This window comes from Penicillium subrubescens (assembly GCF_028828155.1).
Source record: "Penicillium subrubescens strain IBT 31985 chromosome Unknown utg000013l_segment0_segment0, whole genome shotgun sequence".
Lineage (NCBI taxonomy): Eukaryota > Fungi > Ascomycota > Eurotiomycetes > Eurotiales > Aspergillaceae > Penicillium > Penicillium subrubescens.
In genome coordinates this window covers 24,676-47,630 of record NW_026643163.1, presented here as the reverse complement: position 1 = coordinate 47,630, position 22,955 = coordinate 24,676, and the positions used below count along the sequence as shown (strand labels likewise).

Below are 22,955 nucleotides of genomic sequence, written 5' to 3'. Positions count from 1 at the left end.
GGTGGAAAATATTTTTGAGAGATTTAATATCGTCTTGCACATGCAAAAGTACAACTTCGATCTAAGTTTGCAGCAACTGGGCGGACGCGAGGAGAATAGAATATTAGATGAGCATGTGCGACATATTGTGTTTTTATTTTTCTCTGCTGCATTCCTGCCCGTGATACTTCCTCTCTTGAGAGAATTTGACCGGTCCATCGTGCCTCGGGCTTTTGTTGCAATCTCATTGTTCACAGCAACACTGCCTACGGTAGTGCTCTATGCTCAGCGTATCCAAAATCACCAAGGTGTCAGTGCACAGATCCTGCGTCAGGTGTCTTTTTCGTTCCTTGTCTTGGCAACGGCAGAGCTTTTTGTTGGAACGGTCTGCTCATACTATGGGACCCCTCCTGGGGACCCAGACACAGGTTTCGTTTACATTCTATGTGGGTGTTACGTATTTTCGAGTGTTATCTATTTCTTGATCTCACTAGAAGACTGAAAAACCGTTCCTATGTATACCCTAGCCCTTTGTTTACAGGACCTGTCACCTGCAGTGCGTAAGGCTCATCGGTGACGAAATTGTCATTTAAAAATAGCGGCGCGCTGGCCTGGATACAGTACATGAATATCTCATCAATTTTGCGAGGAGGGAAATCACCAATAGGTATGTCCATGAACGGCTTGGACCACGGTCAGCACACATCGATCTTCAATTCCAATGAGTGCCTAGCTGGTCTTGCTTGAAATTGTTTCAAAGTCCAAAGACGAGCTGGCAGAAAGAGCCTACAGAAATTTTGGGAAAATTTGCTTGACCGGCTCCGCGATAGGACACATGAGAGATCTTGTAATGAGCAAGGAGGCTGAGTAATTCACCTTCTATACAAAGGAGCCCTTATATGTGTGGTAATCACTAGCCACAAGGATGACCAGTAACGCGAGGGGTTATAGCATGATCTTGCGCTCGGGACTTCATTCGTCGCCACATTATGACTTGTTGAGACCTGATGATGCTGGCTGTAGATGCTGTTCCCTGAAACAGGAACTAAAAATGGTTGATGCCTTTGTCCAAGTCGCTTCAGTATACCTTGTGTCACCGAGCAGTTAGCAGACCAGGCTTGTGCCTCTATGAATTGTGCGCTAGTTGTCTATAAAACTAATAACACCGCAGATATTAGAACATACTTTAGGGTTTTGTGTCTCTCATGCATCTGGCGTTACGTCGACTGAATGTATGGATAACAGTGCATTATGGAGGTATAGCACTGTGGTTGGCTCTTCACCAGGGGTCATCCGTGCGACGATCTCCCCTTTAGGCTTGGTCGGCTTCCCCCTCCTCTGCTTTTTCTGCACTTGGGTAGGTACCTAAACGTTATGACTCCAAGTAACTTTTTCCCCAGGTATCTCCTGATTCTTGAATTTTAATTTTGATTTTTCTTTGTCTAAATTTGCCTCAGCTCTCACCCGGGTGTGGCATGATTGTGACAAGGTGGATCCCCCCATCTTTCCCCCTAATGAGGTGATCGGACTTGCTCTCTTTACTGTACTAGTCTCTACTCGTCTCTAGTCTCCCTGACTGTCTGTCTGCACCTGCGTGCTGCTGCACTCCTTAGTTGGCGTGGAACTCTCTTTCTCCTCGCATTCATATTCTTTCTTATTCTTTCCCTCATCCACTTCCCATTCTTCGTCATTTCTGCAGACTTGATAACATTGCCGCCTGCCTACTCCTATAAGGCGTCAACATTTCATCAACCTTGATTGCTTTGGAAATATATCATCCTCGAGAATCCTTTTACATCCAGTCTCTTTTCTCAACTCAACCTCAACCTTGATATACATTCACTCTTCCATCCTCTCTATCTACCTCTTCCTATATCCCATCCAGTCTCAAATCAACCATCATCACCTCACATCACCATCTATCTCATCATGTCTACCGACTGGTCTCTCGACTTCTGCCTCGTCTGTGATCGCCAGACCTCCGGCGGTCCCTACTGCTCCCAGACCTGCCGACTCGCCGAGTTGGATCGCACATTGGCCGACGACGAGCAATCCTCATCCAAGGGCTCATCGCACTCTCGATCGTCCACTCTTGATTCCATCGATTCCCGATCCCCACGTAGTCTGTCCGCCTCATCGTCGCAAACCTCATTGTCTTCCCTGCGGAGTCATGCCTCCAATGCCGCCCTCTCCGGCCAGCTGCAAGATGAGCTGCGGGACTATGCCAGCTGCTTCGATCACGTCCGAGGTCTCAAGCGACGAATGACTTCCTCTTAAATGACCTCGATCTCTCTCCTCCCTCTCCTCTCCGACCGACCTTGCCGCTACCACAATGATCACTTCTTTCGCGGGCAGCGGGATGACTCGTCTAGTCTGGTCTCCCGCTATACCCCGCATTCTTGACCTCTCTTGCTCTTTCTCTCTCCCACTCTCAGCGACACATTTTTGCATACCATCGGGAAAAAACGAATCAGGCGTCTCTGTGCAGAAAGATACTTTGCACCTCCTTTTTTGGAATATGGAATTTTACGGATTATGGATTTGAAATTGTTTTTTGGAAATCTTCTCTCCCGCTCATCACGACATCTATACCCCCCCCTCCGTTTGGGTACGTAGACACAACGTCGTATTAGCACATATCGCGTAATTGTTGGGCAACTAGAACGTATGTGGGCACGCTCGGTTATCAATGATTAAGAATGTCAAATGGTATTACATTGCTTTCACAGCAAACATTTCCCGCATTGCTCTCGATTCAGATACCAAAGTATCCTGAGAATGAGAGGGTGCGGTGTGAGGCAGTTGCGGAGGGATTGACGTCAGAACGGCATATCCCCTTAATCTGGGAATATCATGTGAAGCCGGACGGTGCCATGCATATTAAAGTAGCCAAATGTTTGAAACTCGATGGAGGAAGCCATAGATACTGTTGTTTGTTTCGGTAAATTGATCTAGCGCGTGTTCACCAGAGGTTGCGGCTCAGGCAGCTTCAGGGCTTTGAAATGGTTTATGCAAGGCACAACTCTAACTAGTCCACTAAAGCGCCCGTTTAATGAGCCGAACGTGTCATTGAGAGCGTTTCGCCTCTTCCGAACCGGAATATAAGCTTCAGACAGTCTCTATAAAGAGCTATAAAATCCTGCATTATCTGGCATTATTGGTTTGTTTGTAATACCTTCGATACTCTTTGATACCTCAGAATGCTTGAAACGCCACGGGCTGGATTGCCACGCACTCCTTCAAGCTCTCGGCATGCTCGATGTGAGCCTGCTGATGAGGACTCTGTGCCCTCACAGACCCCGCAGCAACAGCCATCACCTCCATATCCCCATGAGTCCATCCATGACCAATCCATGGATGATGGCCTGCCATTGAATCCATCCCAGTCCATGCAAGGGATGCAGAATATCCCGAATGGCTTCTATCACTTTGTCGAATATCCCTCAGCGTCGCAGCAGTCCGACCTGATGGTGGCAGACCTCGAGCAAGGGTTCTACCAGGCCGTTGCACAGTACTTTTATGTAAGTAGCAGCCTCTAGGAACAGTTCATCGACGATTTCCTGACATGGAAAAAGGATCGTTTCTTACAACATGCATCTGGCGTGGGCAGAGCAAACATCAGCTACTTGTTCACTGCGATGCTTCATCACCAATTTCCGCATCCGAGCCCTGTTCGTAGTAACAATCACTTTATGCCCAATCAGGAGAGGAATTGATACCATATATTAACGTGCAAATATGGAAAGGAATTGGTACGTGTGAATCGATCGGAGAGGTGGTGAGATCGACGTCATGCTACATTGACATATTGCAATACTGAAGTCACGTTTGTGTGATTGTTTTGCCGTTAAAGGTGAGACCATACGGGACGAAAGCAGAGTCGCTGTGTATTTAGTAATGAAGGAGCTCGAGCGTGTTCAATAAGCTACATCCTATGATTTCCGGTCAATATTTATACTTCCTAATTCAATTCACGAGAATAGCGTGCTGCCAAGGAAAAGTAACTGATTATCCAACTGATTTGATCTCCTTCACCAGGCTCTAGTGCAGTAACTTAACTAACTTTCCATTTAAACGATTCGGTAAAGTATACCATCAAAGAAACGTAAATCAAGCCTTATCCTGGGAAGTCATACCATTGATCTCAGGCTTCCAAGTCCATCAGCAAAAAGGAACGCTCAATCTCTCGCTGCTGTCTGAACCGTCCGTCTCTGCGACATTGATTCACTGCCATCTGTACGTGACATCCAAGAGGGACAACCTCTGTCTCCTAAAGCTTGATGTATTTTCCAACCTGAGGAGCTAGCAAGCTTTTTTAGGAGAGAGTTCGCGCATTTTGTTCTGCACCAAACGTGAGGTGAAAAAATGAAGCCAGCTGGCTATGATTCCCGGACCAGGTTGAATCATAAGCTTGTGGCTCATTGCTTGAACGAAGACGTGCTGTCGTATGCTAGCGGGCTATTCGGCAAGGCGTGGACCGGCTTGAAATCCATCTAAAGACAGCGGTGGATGACATCACGTCAATATTCCGTAAGTCCATCCAGCAAAGGGAGACTGACCATGAAGAGTAAAGGAAAAATAGTCGCCCACTTGGGTCACAGCAGGCCCCTACGCTTCTGATTTTACCTAGGAGCTCGTAGGCTCAGGACTAGTAGGATTGATCTCGTGATTGAATCTTTTTCTGCGTATCTGAAAATGAAGCGAAGAGGGACATTCATACGAGACCGGCGTTATACATGGCGTTATACGCTACGGCCAACTGCTTTTCTCCTGGAGGTTATGCAACAAACCCGGGTCAGATAAGCGCTGGCACAGACGGTGGGCCGATGTCAAAGCCTGCCTGTATATCATTATGTTCATCAAATATTGTGTTCTGGTTGCGCAACATACGGGCAGCAGACATTTAAAACCAATGGATCCTAGACCTGCTCCCTGCATAGCAGTTGCCTTTCGAACATATGCAAATATCCGGCCTTCCTACCCATGAGAATAATGGCACTGAAATCGCTCCCCCCACGCGCCCCTGGCCTACATCTTCAATTTTATGGTACGGACCGGCCACCGCTGGCTCAATCTGGCCAGGGCCAGTTCTCGCATGCCCAAGCTCTCCGAGAGTAGCTTTGGGGTACCTCAAACTGTGGTATGCTCACGTTTGCGAGAACTTGTGGGATCGAGTGATGTATCACTAGCGCTGATATTTCAAGCTTGAAGCCAGGTCTGAACGGTTCGCCTTTCGTCTCGGATCTCGAAAAACTCCCCTATACAAACTCCCTCCATCATAACCTGCTGCATGGATACCGACCGGAGTTGCAGAGGTGCGAGCTTGGCCAGCAGGCGACAGCTTTGATGGCTCTCGAGCCAAGGCAACGAATTTGCTTTTACCCGGGCAAAATCCACGGTGGTTACCAGGCATTCCTTTTGGACCAGTTGTTTGCAGACTGCTGCAAGCCTGCCGTCACGGCCAATTTGTCAGTGGACTTTAAGCGTCCAATCCAACCCAATTCTAGACTAATTCTCCACGTGTGGCCTGTGAAAATCGAAGGTCGCAAAATTTTTATGGAGGGATCAATTCAGGTCGACGACCAGTTGGGTGAGAGGCTGCTCTGTGCCAGTGCCTCTGCGCTCTTCATTGTCCCCCGCTGCTAGCGGCACGTACAACTCTCCCACATGAAATATTGTCTCAGAATCTCAATTCTTCGAAGATTTCTCGGTTGACTAGCAAACCACATCCGCTGTTAGACTAGAAAAGATGGCCGGACTTGTAGCACAGATAGTGGACTTAAGATACTCTGGGATGCAAGTCATTGGTCCTATCTGCTTCTCGTGGGCATAGCTCGTACAATACGGCCGAGCGTTCCAACATGAATCCTATGCGATTCCGCCATTGATTCGCACCCCAGAACTTGTACCTCAGCGATATCTATTCCTCCCTCCAGCGGTCACCTACATGGATTGTCAAGCTCTTGCCGCAGATTCAAGATATATGGCCCGTCGTCTGCAGGAAAACTCAATCGGCAGGACGGACTCGATCCCGTCAGCCCGTTCATGATTCCAATGTATATATTCACATCCCGCAGGTCAATTTACCGCGTATTTGGGGTAAGGCATGGAAATAATCATCTAAATTACATAAAGGTAAGGTAAATCATTTCACATGCCAAGGAAAGCCTATGTCCTAATATTCAAGTAAAAGTGACATATGGTTGTTGAGTAGTAATTCATCGCTTTTACTAACGTAATTCACAGCCGACCAGCACACACAGTCCAGCGGCACACCCCAAAACACATAATAAATGTGATATAGTACCGCTTTAGATCTCAACAATCATACTAAACTTTCACTTAAATATAAGTATGTAGGCTTTACTTGGCATTTGAAATAACATACTGTAGCTTTAGGCAATTTAGATGATAATTTAGATACTTTATCATAAAATACGCCGTATTTTTGAAGTGGGGGACATGAATATATATATCTCTCCTATCACTTCGAGTACTTTCCCTATACTTCGTCAGTAGGTTAACTATGTATTTTGGATTATATACAATTAGTATCTTCACTCAAATAGTTATGGTTGTTGAGATATAAAGTGGTAATAGTAAGTTTTTAAAATTAATATAAAAAACCGACTTCTGTAGGATAGATAAATCAAATCAAATTAAATTAAATTAATGACATTTTCAATATTTTTGTTTTTAATTTATCACATTTACTGTGTTTTGAGGTGTGCCGGTCGGCCGTGAATTACGTTATGTGTTTTAGTGTGGCTCATTTCCGTAACACCGAATTGCAATCCAGGATTGATCGTAAGATCCCCTGACAATTGGTAGTAACATTGGTGTACGAGTGCTGTCCCATGAAGTCCCCAAGACCGAACTTCAGAGACAGAGTCCTCATGCAATATTGTAAAAACACACCTATCTTAGTACTGTAATTTATTTAATAACATAGATCTGGAATTATGCGTAATTTCAAAATTAGACATTCTGGGTCCCTGTGGCACTTGAGCGAGGAAAATATTCTAGTACCGCTGTGTTATCTTCTATCCCGGTTGACGGTTGTTCGCGCAGTCACCTCAGACCAACCTGCTGTATTATTGACGTTGAAGTATATATCATTGAGTTAGAGAGGGAGATAATTACCCGTGATCTATTAATATACGACAATAGAATCATTTGATGAATCTACCTGCAACTGCGATAAAGGTATATATCTGACGTTTCGGCACACCGCCTTATTTCGGCACCTCATATACTCCGTATTCGTTACGTACTCTGTGCTCATACCAGGGATAGCTAATCAGGCTCGGAAGGCTTTGGGCTCAAGGGGCTAGAATGGGATTTGAGAAGCTGGATTCAGAATAAAGATACAAGACACGCTAAACATCTCGGCTACTGACCTTGGTATTGTAGGAAAGGATGGTAGAGCCATCGTGACGATCAGATCTATCAACAGAATCGTGCTCATTTATTACAAAGTAAATTCGGGCCTGTCATTGTACGTAGCGTACACTGTAGTGATGTGACGCTCTGTAACACTCTTTGACATCTGAGACCCTGCTGAAGCAAGGCCCTGAGAATGTCCTGATGCGACCGGTACTCGTCGTGGAGTTGCGGAGGAGAGGGCGTGTTGGCCTTTGGCGAGTTTTTCTCTTTGCCCTTGGTATAGTAGCGCTGCATATTACCCGGGCCTTGTCGGTCCTCCGGCTTTATTGCTGCGTAATCGGGTATAAACTCCTCTTGAGAGGACGAGAACATTTGAACTCTTCTCGTTGCACGATCTCGGATAAAGAAAAAGGTATCCTGATTGCAAAGAACTCCTAACTCGTGTATTTTTTTCATGACACCCTGGCGGCGTTTGAGATACGTAGTTTTCCTTTTCTGAGGATCCGAAATCCGTATAATTGGGGTAGGGCCCTCTTTCTTTCCCTTTCTTTTTTTCAGTCCCATTTCCATTTCCAAAACACGCCATTCCAACAGACTTGGCCCAAACAGACTATATACATCATCTTGGGCCGATCAGGTATGTGAAATGGAGCGAACCTATTTAGAGCTCTGGAGCAAGAATAGCATCACGGCACAATGACTTCTATTTTGGGAAGACGAGACAGTATCTCTTCCCTCGTACCCTGTGCCATCCAAAAAAAGAAAAAAAGAAATAAGAAAAAAGACTCCAGTCAGCTTGTTGAACGGCCATCGAAGACAAACATGCATAGCGCCATGTCAAAGATCCTGCGAACATCCACACGTAGTCATGTCGTATTATTAGGTATTATTAGGTCGGCTTCTCCAGGCGCCCGGACTGTGTTCTCACTCTCACTTCGTCTGTCTTCTGCTATCTTTAGAGAACATGCGGAATCTAATTTAGTTTTGAAGTTTGACCGTATGGCTCTCTACTGTACTGCACCATCCCAGTTGGCGTTGGGCTTGCCCGATGCTATAGCGGAAACCTCCGTGCTGATACTGAGTCTCCGAATGGGAGACATCGGTACTTTCCAAGCAGTTCACGAGATTATCTAGTGCAACTTCAGGTACGTCTATGCTGGAGAAGATAGAAAATCACGTAAGCTTAGCTGTACTTTCTTGGGTAATCTTCCGAGCAAACTCCTTGGTCTGCCCTCAACTCTCAGTCTAGGTAGACCCGGGCAGTCTTACCTGGGCACACTTGCTTGTCTAGAGTATAATGGAAGACCTGCGTTTCAACGTCCTCATAGATGAGCTAGAACCGGAACGTTCTGGCGACATGTTCTGGCGACATGTTCTAGCCGAATAAGATTGCGTCTAATGGCTTGACAAGATTCGTTGGTCAAGATCATGATCAAAATTTGATCCTCATGAGAGGCAACGCCATCACAGACGTCCAAAGGCCCGGAAAATATCGCGCCTTTATCATCCTTTTCTCCTGCCAGAACGCAGGCATAGCAGGTATTGAGTCTGGAGGATGTGCCGAATCTTCGGCATTGATGTCTCTCTGAAATAGAGATTTGAGCGACTGGTTGTCCACGGAAATACATATAACGTAAACGTCCGAGCACATTTCCCCGCGGCACTTGGAGGCGGTTGTAGAATGGTCCGTGTGCTAGTATTGCAAGCTTTAGCATATTTGCGTAACGTGCACTGATTGATCGAAGTTCTGCTAAGTGGTGAGACCGTTCTCGATCCACATTGCCTAGACGGTGATTTTTCTGTGTGTCGAGTTCACTGTGCACGCACTGTAACGTAACTCCCGGTTAACCTGATAACCTGGTTAACCATACTAAATGCGATTTTTCAGGTCAAGGTGTATCAACAACTAGAGGGAGTGGTTTTATTGGGGTTGCCTCACAATGTAGCCCCACGTGATATCTACACCGACATTACGGAGGGCCTCCTCCTCCTCCTACAACTGCCTCACGAGAGTCAGTTGCTTGCCTCTGCGGGTAGCTCGTCATCTTTCACGCAGTCAAGTCTTGATTTTGTCCCTCCCACCTTCCCTCTGTACATAGAATCCACTACAATACAGACACATTGCCTCCCTTCAGGGGAGCGCGGACGGGCCCAATCTGACGCTACGGTCTACGACCGCAGCGACAGGTGACCCGTTATGGCCAAACTACACTCTTCTTGCTCCCCTTGACTGCGTGAGGTCACCAATAAAAGCAGGTTATGTTCGATTTTTAGTAACGTGCATATGAGGTGACGAAATAAGGCGGTGTGCCGAAATTTGACAAAGATACCTTCAACGTGGTTGAAGATAAAACTATCGAACAATAGTGTTGGTATCACCAGCTAGGTACTGTGTACACAGTTAAGTGGACAGTGTTATGCCGTAAAGCAAAAAGTCAATTGATTCAAAAATGTAGATAGATGTGTGTTCTCCATCTCCAATGCCCCTGAACCTCAGACGGCGGGAGCCGCTGCTTAGCACGATTACGTACAACCTGTCTTTGCTTATTCTGACGGGAGGATATATCCCGACAAATAGTATCATCGTAAATAAGGGCTGCCTAAGTTATTCTCTGTCTCTTGAATTTAATATTGTTCAGTTCTAAATTGAAAATATTGGGTGTTGGTCTAGTGTGACTTCGTGAACGAGGGCCTGCGAGAACGAAAAATACACCACCGAACTTTATTTACTGCCTACTCCACCGTTATTATATATCTAGCACGTATAACTTTTGATTTCTATGGTAATCCCAAACTGCTAGTATCGATTTATACCAATGTAATGGATGGTTTATGTGTTATGTTGCTCAAAACTTGCCTCTGAAATTAAGCCTAGGGTACTTCATGCCACCGAGCTGGAATTTCTGTTACGATATATATTACGGAAAATGTTCCGCCCAGTACCGTACTGTAATTCGGTGTTACGAACATACTTTTAATCCGGAGTCCAAAATTAGCTCTGTCGAACAACCAAGGCTCGGCCCCTTGCCAATGTTTCCGAGAGCTTCCTTCCCATGTTCTACTGAGTACTTCTACTCCCGTGTCCGCCTGTCCGCCACAACCGTCCATGCGTACCACAGACCAGCAACCTTAGCACTTGCTGAGCTGATTGGCTCAGCACATAGTATAACATGGTTTGCCAAATCAGAATTCTCCGATAGTCCAGCATCCACCCTGTGGCACCGCGCGTACGGACGGCATCTAATGAGAACGCAGCAAACCAACAGTATCTGACTACCTCAGAAGGTACTCTTACTACTGACATTCTACGTATGGCGAAGAACGACCACCCCCTCGGTCAAATTCCTGCCCTTCTTAGCTGGGGTCCTTTGCCAGTGACATGCCACTCGGCCTATAGAGGAGTATTGCTCTGTTCTCTAAGTCAATTCTGATCATGAGAAGTCCCTACATACGATTCCACCCCGAAAATTAGCGGGCTTATCGGAACTATTCCTTGATATTCTAGATTAGGATTGGATCCCACTCCCGTTAGAATAACGTTAGAGATATTAAGTACACTCTCCCTCTGAAACTCGATTGCTTACACCGTTAAACCCGAAGAATAGTTTCATTATAGACAGTGTTACAGTATAACATATCATTGAGCCAGCCTGTGAAAGGATATGCATTTAAGGGGGCTTTGAACGAGATGTTTGTTCTAAAGAAAGCCGAGATAATGGGCTAATTACTCGGCGCTGAGACAGACTCGGGCGACTGGACAATGAGGATGCGACTCTCCTTGTGCATTTCAGATATTGCACACTCTATGCACCCGCGCCACATGGAATCGTCTACAATACTTAAAAGAGCATCTCGCTTCATGCCTCTTTAGAGATCCTCACGGAACAATTTTGCCAATTGCACTGTTTGCTTTATCCCTTATTTGACTAACAGGCCAGCTACCCAGACAAGTGACACATGTATACCGTAGCGTGCAAAGTGTGACGGTTGACGGAGGCATGACTATTGACTTAGCGATGAGCAGATGGGGGATTGTTTGGTGAGCAAACAAACATAGCAATCATAGTGAAACATATCAACAGAAATTCCCCCTGATACCGATCCTTCTTTCTTTCTCTCTCTACCTTTGATACTTTCGCCCTTGGTACTGAATTGATCTCTTTTCGAATAACCTGTAACATGGAGTAACCGTGCCGGAATATCGGCGGGGTACTTTCCTCAATAGCTAAATAGCTACCACTTTCAGTAGATGGCAAATTAACTTCATCCGATATTCATCTCAACATTTGCTCTTTATTACGGCCGGATCGCTAACATAAATACCTTCAAGTAGAGGCGCCGTGATAACATTGAAATTCAGTCCCATGAAGCCCTCGTCGATAGAGAATGCACTACTCGCGCGTCTAAACACCTCCAGCTTCTTTGTACTCTATTCGGCATACACTGTGGCTAAACTGGCTGTAAAAAGGTATATATTACCTGACGGAGATTCCCTCCCTCTCGCGGTTGTCTCCGCGGATGTTTCCAGGACCAGCGTTAGCTGGATGTTTCCGCTTGAGGCCTATATTGGGCCTCTCATGTGTTGTTTCCCTCTTTCCCTTCAAGATGCTAGAATCCAGATGTCTTCTCGCTTTCCCTTGCTTCCTATGCGTAGAGGCGTGTGACGCCTTCATTACCATATCAAGTTTATCGGAAATCTACGTCCATGACTTTCGTGCCGGTTCTTCACGGTATAAACTACGCGGCCCGCGTACAAGAAAATATTACAATAAACGTGTTACGGTTGAAGACGGTAGGATTGGAAGGATGGTTGATGAACTGTTCGGTTTGATATCAAGACTGTTGTCAGTAGCAAACATGGCCGGATTGGGATGTTTGGGTTTATCAACAACTTCCCCCACCAGATAGATCTTTCCTTCTTTCTTTCCCCAGTCTTGATACTCTCGTCCTTGTTACCGAATTGATCTCTTTTCGATTGACCTGTAACAAGACGTACTGCGATAGTGCGGTGATACCTTTGTCCGCTTAAACCCAACGCTGACGTGTCGGCTCGGAAAACCTTTATTTCCGAGCCAAAAAGAACTCTCGGATTCCGATATGTACTCCTGTAGATTGTGAGTCACATGACATACGCGCTAGTGCCTACTCTTCAAATTTTGTCTTTCTAATTTCTCGAAGCCAAGTTCTGTAGAGAAATACATGATCTTGTCACAAACCTTGAATAACGAGCCAATTTGAGACCATCGCGCACTTCATCACTGCCGGGTATATGATAGTAGCTATCAATCACGCAGAGGTGTGACGGAGTTGAGCATGGCGTCTTTGGTCGAAAAGATTGAACAACATTTTCCGGAATTGGACCGCTTAGATCAACAGGAATATGACCTTGATTCAGAGTACTGTGATCTATCGGGTTGCTCGGAAGATCAGGAACGTCATCGCGTAAGGCGTGTTGAGTTGAGGCAGCAGCAAGTTTCTGTTGTCCAAAAACAACTTGGTGAGTTTGCCTTTCTGGACCTCGCGGGCACAGTATTATCTGACGTAGCAGATTATGTGGTTCATCTTTCGCCTTCGAGAAAAAAATTTCTTGCCAATATTACTGGTATTACTGTCGAAGGTCTTGTTGCTTTCTATCAACACAAGTTGAGTTGTACAACCGAAAAGCACTCTCAGCTTTCTGAGAATTAAAGGTTCATTCTTTATTACGGAGCTTTTCTCAGTCGTGTGATTGCAATTCGATCGAAGATCTTTTGTTGTTTCAACGAATTGATTAAACGAAGGCGGAGATATTATGAGACGCCCCGCTCAATGGTCTGATATCTTTGGGTGGAGTGCAAGAGCAAAGAGTGCGAGTTTCATATTGTAACGGAGGCTTGAGTAATCGAAAAATACCAAAGAAGTTGCCATGCTTGGTTTCCGTCCTGGGTAATATCAGGCATCTCTCGTATAACTAGGGTACCGCTTTCTGCATGATATCCACGCGCTTCGGATGGATCAAGAACATGCAGCGCTAGCTACCAGTTGAGCCAAATGGCCTTGGGGGGACCGACATCCAGCTTATCCAAGACGCGGTTTATTCCACATCGAAATAATATGCTGCTAGAAAGCAGGTCATTGCAGTCCCTAACACAGAAGCCAGCAGCCAACCCGAGCCCTATTTGCCGCCCACCATCCAATCATCTTCTAATATAACGATCTGAATTGAGGTTGCTGGCACAGTGAATCTCAATATTTTAGGTTGCCAATCTTTCCGCGATGTCAAAATATCACGTTCTCAGCCTGCCTTCTCTACCTTTGATGGCCGTCCGTTCGCGCGGCGCCAGAGTGTAGATGTTAGGACGTGCGAAACTTCTGATTTAGTAGACCAGGTTAGGCCATGTGCTGAGTCAATCAGTCGAGCAATTGCTAAGGTTGCTGGGTCTGTGGTACGCATGGACGGTTATGGTGGACACGGGAGTTGTACATAAGGAAGGTCGAGGAAAACATGGGGCGCAAGGGGAGAGCCAGAGTACCTGAGCCGTGGTTGACCGACTGAGCCAAATTTGGACTCCCGGAATTAATGTATTTCCGTGACACCGAATTACGATACAGTATTGATCGTGACATCTCCTGACAATCCGTCGTACCATTGATCGTAACAGAGGTACTAGTGCGGTCGCATGAAGTACCCAAGACCGAACTTTAGAGAGACAGTTCTCACGCAGTATGGTAGGAACATGTCAATATTGGTAGTTACTTTAATAATATAGGTTTGGAATTATGTGTAATCTCAAAATTAGGCATTTTTGGCCCCTGTGGCGCTCGAGCGAGAAATTATCCCAGTTCCGCTGTGTTATATTCTATCACGGGTGAGGGTTGTTCGCGCAGCCACCCCTAATCAGCACGTTGTATTATTGACTTCAAAGTAGAACTTATGTAACTAGAGGGATGAAGAATAACCTACAATACGTTTCGTGCGACAATAATATTATTTGATGAACTAATCCTCGTTTAAGATGAAGGTATTAACGTGAAGTTTCGGCACACCGCCTTATTTCGGCACCTCACATAGACGTTAATATGTAAATCCTTAGTATTAGAAACAGCGTAGGATAAATGAAATATTCATAAAAGTACAATTTACCCACATTACCAAAATACGCTCCAATAGAGCGATATAGGTATATATATCAATGTTATCACACCTCAAGCTATTTCCAGCCTGATAAAATAACTGAATTTGTCCTAAGTCTATACCATGCGCCTTATGGGTTGAAATATGAAGTTGTGAAAAATCGCATTTAATATGGGGGTTTGGGGTTATTGGGTTGACCGGGAACTAAGTTACGTTATCAAGTGTTAGTCATGCCCTTACGCCGAAAGGCGGATCAAAAAGACTGTCCATGCCAAGGCTAACGGATATATGAGGTGCCGAAATAAGGCGGTGTGCTGAAAAGGCTCCGAGATACCTGCAACACAATTGGAGATAAAAACAGGAAAAGGAACAACAGGAAAAGGAACTATTATTATATATAATTACATGTGTATTATCCTCTGCCTCTCCAATTGAATGCTCTCTATTGTTGGGTCAATGATACATCGAGTTGATCCAGAGGGGGCTGCGCGAACTTCCGTCAACGGGAAATTAAGGTACACTGTGGAACAAAAATCATTTCTCGCTCCGGCGTCACAGGGGTCCAGGATATCTGATTTTTACGTTACGGATAATTTCAGGCAGATATTGATGTCTCCTTCCATGTTTCGTGAAAGTTGTGTCTCTGAAGCTGGGTCTGGGTACTTCATGGGACCGAACTCATGCATCTGTTACGACAGGTGTTACCACAGATTGTCACAGGTTTGTCACAATCATCACCGTATTGTACTGTAATCTGGTGTTACGGAAATACTTTTATTCCGGAGTCCAAATTTGGCTCTTTCTCGCAGCTTCCCTTCGGCTTTCCCTTGCTTTACTCAGTGGCACTTTTGAATTCGTCTCTTACGGCAAGACTTCCGCTTATGATCTTTTGCAATGTATTCGATTCTCGAATAGTTGCATCCAAGCACCCGCATACGCAATTTTAGTCATATATCCCGCCCGTTGTCGGAAAGAGTATTCGGGTAATACACCCCTCTTGTAAAATACGGTATTGGCGGTATTGAATAACCAGTTTCCCCTTCCCCCCACCCCCTTTAGTGGTTCTCTCTCTCTCTCTCTATAACCAGTGGCGGTCTGTGTTAGTTATTGTCATTGCTGCTGAATCAACACGCACATCTGCGGGTGTGCTGCCAACGAGCGTTCCCCTTTTCACTGTTCACTTGGTAGTAAATCCACGCGTGACAGACGAATCGGACGTGACTGTTCCCTGACCCCTGACTGTCCACTGCCATCAGCAACGTCATCCACTGCCCCCCAAAAAGAGGAAAATGTCGACAATTACCAGCGATGAGATCGGTGAGAAGATCTTGCAGTCATCAGAGAGTATTACAAAGAGTTATGCTCGGCTGCAATTGTTGATGGAGAACTATTCGACCATCGAGTTCCGTTGGAAGAAGTACAATACTAAAAAACGCCAGAACCGTCTTGAAGAAGCATGGCAAAAGATGCCTATTTTGCAACGACCTGATCTCTGGGAGTACAACCGAACCGGCTATGTTGGTAGTTCCGACAACCCTGCGGTATTCATGTGGCCTGATATTAGCTTGCGGGCATTGAAGGATGAGAACACACTTTTGGATTTCCTGAGCGCCCGTTGCCATGACCCACCTTATAATTTCCTCTTCGCCGACCGCGAGGCAGTGGAATTTGGCGTCATGACCTCGAATATTCAGCAGGAAAATCACTTGGCTGAAACCTACGACGTCGTGTTTTGGAATGACGCTGGCAATCGGTACGGAGAGCTGCTGAAGCGTGACGTGGATTGCGCAAAGACGAGGCAAATCCGGATGAATGCTGGCGATGGGCTTCTTGTTCTAGAGAGGCAACAGCGCCTGTACCGTTTTCTGGCTGACGTTGCAACCTCGTTATGCAAGGACATGCCCGAGGAAAGTGTACCGAAGTCGTCCCCCGAACAGCGGAACGCGAACGCATTGTTGGGCGTCAGGAGGCACTCGTTTTATCGGTCGCCCGTGCACTTCGATGCGCACTCTCTACTCCATTTCGTTGACGCACAGCTGGATGCAGCGGAGGACCACATGCGCGCACTGCGGGAGGATCCCAGGTATTTTGCCGACATGCTCCGTGAGAGAAAGGATCACGCGATGGAGCACGTGGCCTGGTCACCCTCCGCCCGACCAGTCCAAGTAAAGGAATCATGGAATCACACCATACGCGTGGTGATACGTGAAGCTTATGCTGCCCTGGGAATGTGGACCGCGGTGAAGGTGCAGCTACAGGCCCTATCTCGGTTGATGGCCGACCATGGGGTAGGTTTGGAGCCTCACGAAGCCCTCTCCCAGCCCTTGGGGGATGCACTTGCCAACATGGTGTGGTTGCTGGAGCTGATGTTTGAAATGCCCTTCGCAACCTTTGTGGAAGTCTTGCCACCATCACCTATGATGCGAGATTCGTTCGGAAAGACGATAACCCCAGACGGAAAGCTTCAGTTCCTCCCTACTCAGCAAGCTTGCGAAGACACAACCAAAGTCGGAATCATCAGAACCGTCGCGATGCTCATGAATAAAGACATTAGGAAAGACGTTGGTCTCCCCACACTCATGGATCTATTCGATACCGTTCTTTTGAAAGATCAGGCGACCGTCAGCCTCCTGTCACCACTGGTGATGAGGACCATTTCGGACTTATCTGCACTGGCAGAGTGCGTGCGCGAGATCTTTGCTTTCCAGCCGTGGGCCAGAAACATTAGAAGCGCACTCGAGCGAAAAGAAGCGTCTTTCCGTCAAGACTGGGAGAAAGCTAAGGCGAGATGGCTGTTGCCAGACAAGGCGTGGAACCAGTCGGATTTGGCTACGTCAGGCGCGCCCGTGGAAGAGCGATTTGCCTATCCGGTGAACCAGAAACCCTCACGCAAGCGGACGAATGCAATGCAACGTGCAGAAGCCAACCTCGATAAATTTTGGGGGGAGGCGGATCGTGAGATCTTGGACCACCTGAAACAGATGGAACTGCCCTTTGATGCAACTTGGGTACCATATCGTACTCCCAACTGGGTGGAGCCCATGAGTCGTCGAGAACCCAGGGCTCCTCAAGTTCCTCAGGTTTCACAGGATGTGATTGATTTCGAGCTCGCACATCGTACACAACAGAGACCTAGCAAAAGCCAAACAGGTAATACGCAACCCGAGAAGGCCAAAACACGGGGGCCTGCGCAAGCGCCTTCGTCAGAATTCCCCATACCGCCACCGGAAGACGGCACTCCAACCCCAAAGATTAGCGTGACGCATGAATCTCTACAGGTGTTTCGAATGCTACTTCCTCACAGATGGGAAGGTGGGCTCTCGGGGCAGCTCCCCTGGAGAGATTTCAAGTCTGCAATGACGGAAGCTGGCTTCTGGTCCGAATCCACCTCTGGCTCCTCGGTGGGATTTATTCATGATAAAACTCGGCAGAGGATTCAGGTACACCGTCCTCACCCACACTCGAAATATGAATTTCGCGCCGCTCGGAACATTGGCAGGCATCTGAGGCGCAGATTTGGTTGGAACGAAAAGACGTTCTGCTTGAAGTCTACGTGAATTGATGGCTCCAAACCCACGATGCTGATGTAAAGTAGACGTTGCCGTCAGTAATTTTGCTGCATCATTTGTCTAGGTCGATACGACACGAGGCAGGCTCCCTCTCGGATTTCCATTTTGCATATGACCAGCCATCCAGCCCGATATACCTCTCTGCAATCATTTCATAGACCCAGATGTGAAGATAGTGGTGCCCCAACAAAGGCCTCCAACCGAACGTAGTGAGCGTTGACCGTGTCATCCTTGCCGACCGTCCGGCTTGGCGAAGTGATATCGGCACGATTCACGAGAACAACCAGCCCCGTCCCGATGAGCCCGTTGCGGGACACTGACAGTGGTCAACAACCGCAGGTGCGGTCGTCCAGACTATGAACGAATAAATCTCACTTACCAAAGGAGCTCCCCAGAGGACTGGTCACCACAGACCAAGGTCTGCGGCAGATGGACCTGCCATCAGAGATATGAGTAGTCGACCCCGAAATACTGGGGCTTAGGCATGTGCCGTACGACAGTCCAATTGCCCGCTATGAGCCGGGTCAGTGGGGTCAAATATAGCTTAAATTAAAGGTCACGGTTCTCAAGGGCTTCTATCATTCCCTGTATTCCGCCTTTGCTCGGAGGACCGAGTAATGATTCTCAGGCAATGGTCTTGGAGATGTAAGATAATAGGAATGGGCGAATATATGGCCGGCGGCATCCATGTACAGCGGCCATGTGGACACGTCCTAATAGCAGAACGTTTCAGGTTAGCCGTGCCCATCCTACGTCCCAACGCGGAATCGCAGATGTGGATTTCTAGGAAGGCTGGCCAGGAGAGTATCCCGCGAACCGCAGATTCCTCCTGGCCACTTTAACTAACGTAAAAACATTCTTTGTGTCCAGTCACGCTCATTCGATTAAGTTGACATAATTCGGTTCTCTTCATTTCTGCTGAAAGAACAATCATATTTTTCCAGCCTAATAGCCTGCCTAAACAGCTCAAAGCCGCGGCAGCAACATCCCACTACCTTCAATAAAGCTACCAGGCGAGTGAACCCATACAGCCGGTCGGCCTGTCTGCAGACACAATATTCCTACTGTGTTTGGTTTCAAGGTGATTGTATTCCCGAATCCCTTGTCATGCTGAGTTCGTCTTCCAGTCCGGTGAATACCTTGATGCAGTCATAGGTGCTGCGCAACTTCGCGATTGCCCCATTGGTGATGTAGGAGCGCCAGGGATGGATCCTCTTCATTGATGCAATTCATTCCTTGCCACTTTCTGATATAAACCTACCCTTTTTGGTTGTACCGTGAGGTCCCGAGTGGATTGAGATACCCTTAGGTCTCAAGCACATCCTCTGACATTCGAAATTCATACCACTATGTACACCACTAGCTACAAATTCATACAGTGCATGTTCAGTGCGCTTTGTATGTAACGGGCTGTACAAACCCATCCTTTATCAGCAGACAATGAACTTGAGAATTTCGAACGAATGACAAGGATTTAGAGTGAACAATGTAATATATATTCTCATGTAGGTATTGATCAAAGGGATCTCATTACCCAGAATTATAAGCTAAATTCGCAGACAACGCCTGGTTGGGTAGCGTAGCAGAAATTGCCACACAAAGTTAGAGACGGATGAAATATGCCAACAGATCAACGTAATCTGGGGTGGCAGTGAAACAATGTATCCGTGAGATAACGGAATCTTATTTGAAATCGAGCTTATTTTAGTAGCCGCCCACTTGATTAACTTTGCCGCTGTTGTCTTCCAAAGTACCTCAATCTTGAGCGGGCTGGGGGAACACGGTTTGGTATCAATACTCTGGAGTTTGGAACACGCTCCGTGCCCCGCTGGTTTCTGTTGATCAAACGACATGATCCATAATTGGAAAGTGATCCATAATTGGAAAGTGATCCATAATTGGAAAGTGATTGGGTATTTCATGATGGGATATCATCTTATCTACACATTGCTCTTTCCGTGTTTGACCTGTTTCTTTAGTCCTCATTCTGAGACAGGCTCAACTTTTACTGCGTTGTACCGTTGTACCAGCGTCATTGTTCCTTTCCTAATCGTTCCTGTGACGGACAATTCCAAGTTCCCCACTTCATGGGTTTTTCTGATTCAGGATAGTGGTGTCCCTCGAAACGAATAGATGTTTCTTTACAGAGGCTTTTGCATCGAGGAGATATTTCATGCAGAAGCAAAGAGTCAACTTGTCTTCCACATTCCTAATATTCTGTCCGTTGCTGGTATGATGATCGTCACAAATGTCAGTCGAGATTAGCCTGGCATCGCAGAGCAGCTTGTCATGTGGAACGATCCACCATTTTCCACGCCAAGCTTTCTTTATATCGCCGTACGCATGCCAGCGAGCCTCATGGTAAATCTTGTAGTGACAGTGATCATATACATGAGTTGGATCTTGGATCGTGATCTTGACATGGCAAGGAGCACATGTGTATGCATTGAGGTGGTATTTGCGACTTCGTCCGCTCTCCGCGATAAGTTCGTGCGGACAACAAAGCTAGATAGTCCCGGGTGCAAGCTGTGCGTCGTTTCCAGTTTTGCCTACAACTCCTGCAGAGCATACTTCGTGTCGCCGAACGAACAACGTGCTCCAGTGAATCAGCCGGGTTTCGCCGTTGAATCATCAGCACAATGGCGGCATTCGTCCGAGACGCTTTAGAGACGATCTTGTCACATTTGGCCCACAGGCACTGAGTCCGGTGTAAAGGATCGCCAACGACCTGGCCGAAGAAGTATTGAAGGTGGTTGAGATCTCGTGTCATTTTCGGTAGGGGCAAAGAAAGTTTGAAGGGTAACTGGGGAAGAATATGAAAGGAAACGCGCGCACAGTTGTCTTATTTATTTTTTGCGCCTATGTCTCGGTCATCAGACAATTGTGGGTATACGAAAATGAAAAAAGAATTAAATCATACAGTACTCGATTCTCTACTTAGTCTGCAACTTCAGTGACCAACGAAATTGCCAAATTCCTACAGGTAACGTGTAAATGAGGTGCCGAAATCAGGCGGAGTGCCGAAACGCCTCACAGGTACCTGTAACACAATTGGGGATAAGTTCATCAAATAGAACTATTATCGTATAAAAACATGTGTGGATTATTCTCTGCCTCTTCAATTGAATGCTATCTATTGCGAGGTCAATAATACATCGAGTTGATAGAGAGATGGCTTCGCGAACAGCCGTCAACCGGAATAGAAGATACACTGCGGAACAAGAATCTTTTCTCGCTCCAGCGTCACAGGGGTCCTGGATGTCTAATTTTTACTATCCGTATAATTCCAGGCAGTCACTATTGAACTACATACAGATATTGATATCTACCTACTGTACTTCGTGAAAGTTTTGGCTCTGAAGTTTGGCTCATGCGACCGGGCTCGTGTATCTGTGACGGCAGGTGTTACGATAGATTGTCACAGGAACGTCACAATCAATACCCGAATTGTAATCTGGCGGTCCGGAAATACTTCCATTCTGGTGTCCAAATTTGGCTCTTTTGGTCAATCACGGCTCGGGTAGCCTGGCCCTTCCTGCCCGTGTTTTCCTCAGAGTTTCCTTTCCCAGGGTTGAACTTCTGTGTCCGCCACAGCCGTCCATGCGTAAGTTACTGTTTAACCTAGTTACTGTACGGAACAAAGAGGGCCTCCGGGGGGACAGAATTGGCACGAAACAAGCATACAGTGCAACCTATATAAGCATCTCTTGCCTCCACACCCCATCACCCTAAACTTACCCATTGTCAGTCGATTAGCTGTTTGCTGCAACGGTACGGTAACATTAAAGATGTGCTTGATCTTTATCACTTTGCTCGCTATAAACGTATTGTTCTCCCGGGCTGGCCCCACCATAACCCAGTCCGACTGCCAGCTTGATTGGAACCTGTGTACGGTTAGTAATGATGGGGGAATGTCCTGCTATTGCGATGGTAGTAAACAGCAGCAAGCCTACATTCATCTGACTCACTGCTTCGCAAATGATAATGGACAGTTGACCCCGCGCGTGAAGTATGCAATGAACGAATCTATCACTGGCTGCCTAGTGTTCTAACCGATCCTACATAGTGGTGGGTTCCTATCCAATCGTGACGGGATTAAGGGCTCGTGCGACATGGGCGAAGCCGCCCCCCGGCCGCCAATGCTTCAAGCAACTTGCAAACCTAATAATCAGCTGACATCAACCGATATGGGTATGTATGGTCTCTATATCGCCAATTTATCCCACTGGGACACAATTTTCGGGTTGTGCTGACTGCTGAAACAGAGAGAGTTATATCGTTCAAAGGTGACAAGTTGTCTTGCTTTGGACAGACTTGGAGTGATGCGCTATAAGTGACACATTTCTGATCAAATAGGGGTTCCTGTGGTCAACGTGCTGAAGACTACAATGCTGCTACGCGCTCTCATTTCAGCTTCGGCTTAGCTGTTTTGGCGGTGCGGCTGGTTCTTCGTGCTGAGGACGCCACGACCTCGATTGACATCGCTAGACGCACAGAGACCGCAGAGCACGTGAACTACGCAGACGCTACTATCGATATTGCGAAGCGAGTCAACCAGACCAGCTTTTTTGCTGATATTGCTTAGAGCCAGTTCATAGTCAGGATTCACTAACGTGCCAGAAAGCATTGCATTGTCATGCCATTCGCCAGTAGATGGGGAATACGATCTTGATTATATATCTTAATATCTCGTTATGATGTGTTTTGGTTGTTGAGATGTTAAGTGGTACTGTATTGCACCTACGATGTGTCATAGGTGTCCAACTACTCGGTATTCCGCTCATGATGCCGGAATGTATACGTTAGTATAGTCGATTATAAATTTAACGACGAGAAGGAAACTTGAAGGGCAATCCTGTTAGGTGAAATTCTCCAAACAGTATAGCAAGCTTTATATCCGGTGTACT

The 22,955-nt window shown here is 46.6% G+C and overlaps 6 protein-coding genes across 6 annotated transcripts; 5 read left to right on the top strand and 1 right to left on the bottom strand.

Moving 5' to 3' along the window:
• Positions 1 to 1,908: 1,908 nt before the first annotated feature.
• On the top strand, positions 1,909 to 2,256 carry N7473_013159 (uncharacterized protein; the record flags this gene model as incomplete). Its single annotated transcript, XM_057159098.1, has 1 exon — positions 1,909 to 2,256. One exon carries the CDS (start codon positions 1,909 to 1,911, stop codon positions 2,254 to 2,256), a length of 348 nt encoding a protein of 115 aa, XP_057002148.1.
• A 923-nt stretch (positions 2,257 to 3,179) lies between these two features.
• N7473_013158 (uncharacterized protein) lies at positions 3,180 to 3,695 on the top strand (the record flags this gene model as incomplete). The annotated part of the gene is made up of 2 exons (XM_057159097.1): positions 3,180 to 3,500; positions 3,555 to 3,695. The coding sequence occupies 2 exons, from the start codon at positions 3,180 to 3,182 to the stop codon at positions 3,693 to 3,695; spliced, it is 462 nt and encodes a 153-aa protein (XP_057002147.1).
• Positions 3,696 to 5,074: 1,379 nt separating this feature from the next.
• Positions 5,075 to 5,625, top strand: N7473_013157 (PaaI family thioesterase; the record flags this gene model as incomplete). The annotated part of the gene is made up of 2 exons (XM_057159096.1): positions 5,075 to 5,119; positions 5,191 to 5,625. The coding sequence occupies 2 exons, from the start codon at positions 5,075 to 5,077 to the stop codon at positions 5,623 to 5,625; spliced, it is 480 nt and encodes a 159-aa protein (XP_057002146.1).
• Positions 5,626 to 15,768: 10,143 nt separating this feature from the next.
• On the top strand, positions 15,769 to 18,036 carry N7473_013156 (uncharacterized protein; the record flags this gene model as incomplete). Its single annotated transcript, XM_057159095.1, has 1 exon — positions 15,769 to 18,036. One exon carries the CDS (start codon positions 15,769 to 15,771, stop codon positions 18,034 to 18,036), a length of 2,268 nt encoding a protein of 755 aa, XP_057002145.1.
• A 2,517-nt stretch (positions 18,037 to 20,553) lies between these two features.
• Positions 20,554 to 20,818, bottom strand: N7473_013155 (uncharacterized protein; the record flags this gene model as incomplete). Its single annotated transcript, XM_057159094.1, is given in 2 exon segments — positions 20,554 to 20,606; positions 20,620 to 20,818. 2 exon segments carry the CDS (start codon positions 20,816 to 20,818, stop codon positions 20,554 to 20,556), a joined length of 252 nt encoding a protein of 83 aa, XP_057002144.1.
• Positions 20,819 to 21,787: 969 nt separating this feature from the next.
• Positions 21,788 to 22,633, top strand: N7473_013154 (uncharacterized protein; the record flags this gene model as incomplete). Its single annotated transcript, XM_057159093.1, has 4 exons — positions 21,788 to 22,057; positions 22,115 to 22,243; positions 22,314 to 22,334; positions 22,405 to 22,633. The coding sequence occupies exons 1-4, from the start codon at positions 21,837 to 21,839 to the stop codon at positions 22,631 to 22,633; spliced, it is 600 nt and encodes a 199-aa protein (XP_057002143.1). The 5' UTR covers positions 21,788 to 21,836.
• Positions 22,634 to 22,955: the final 322 nt, after the last annotated feature.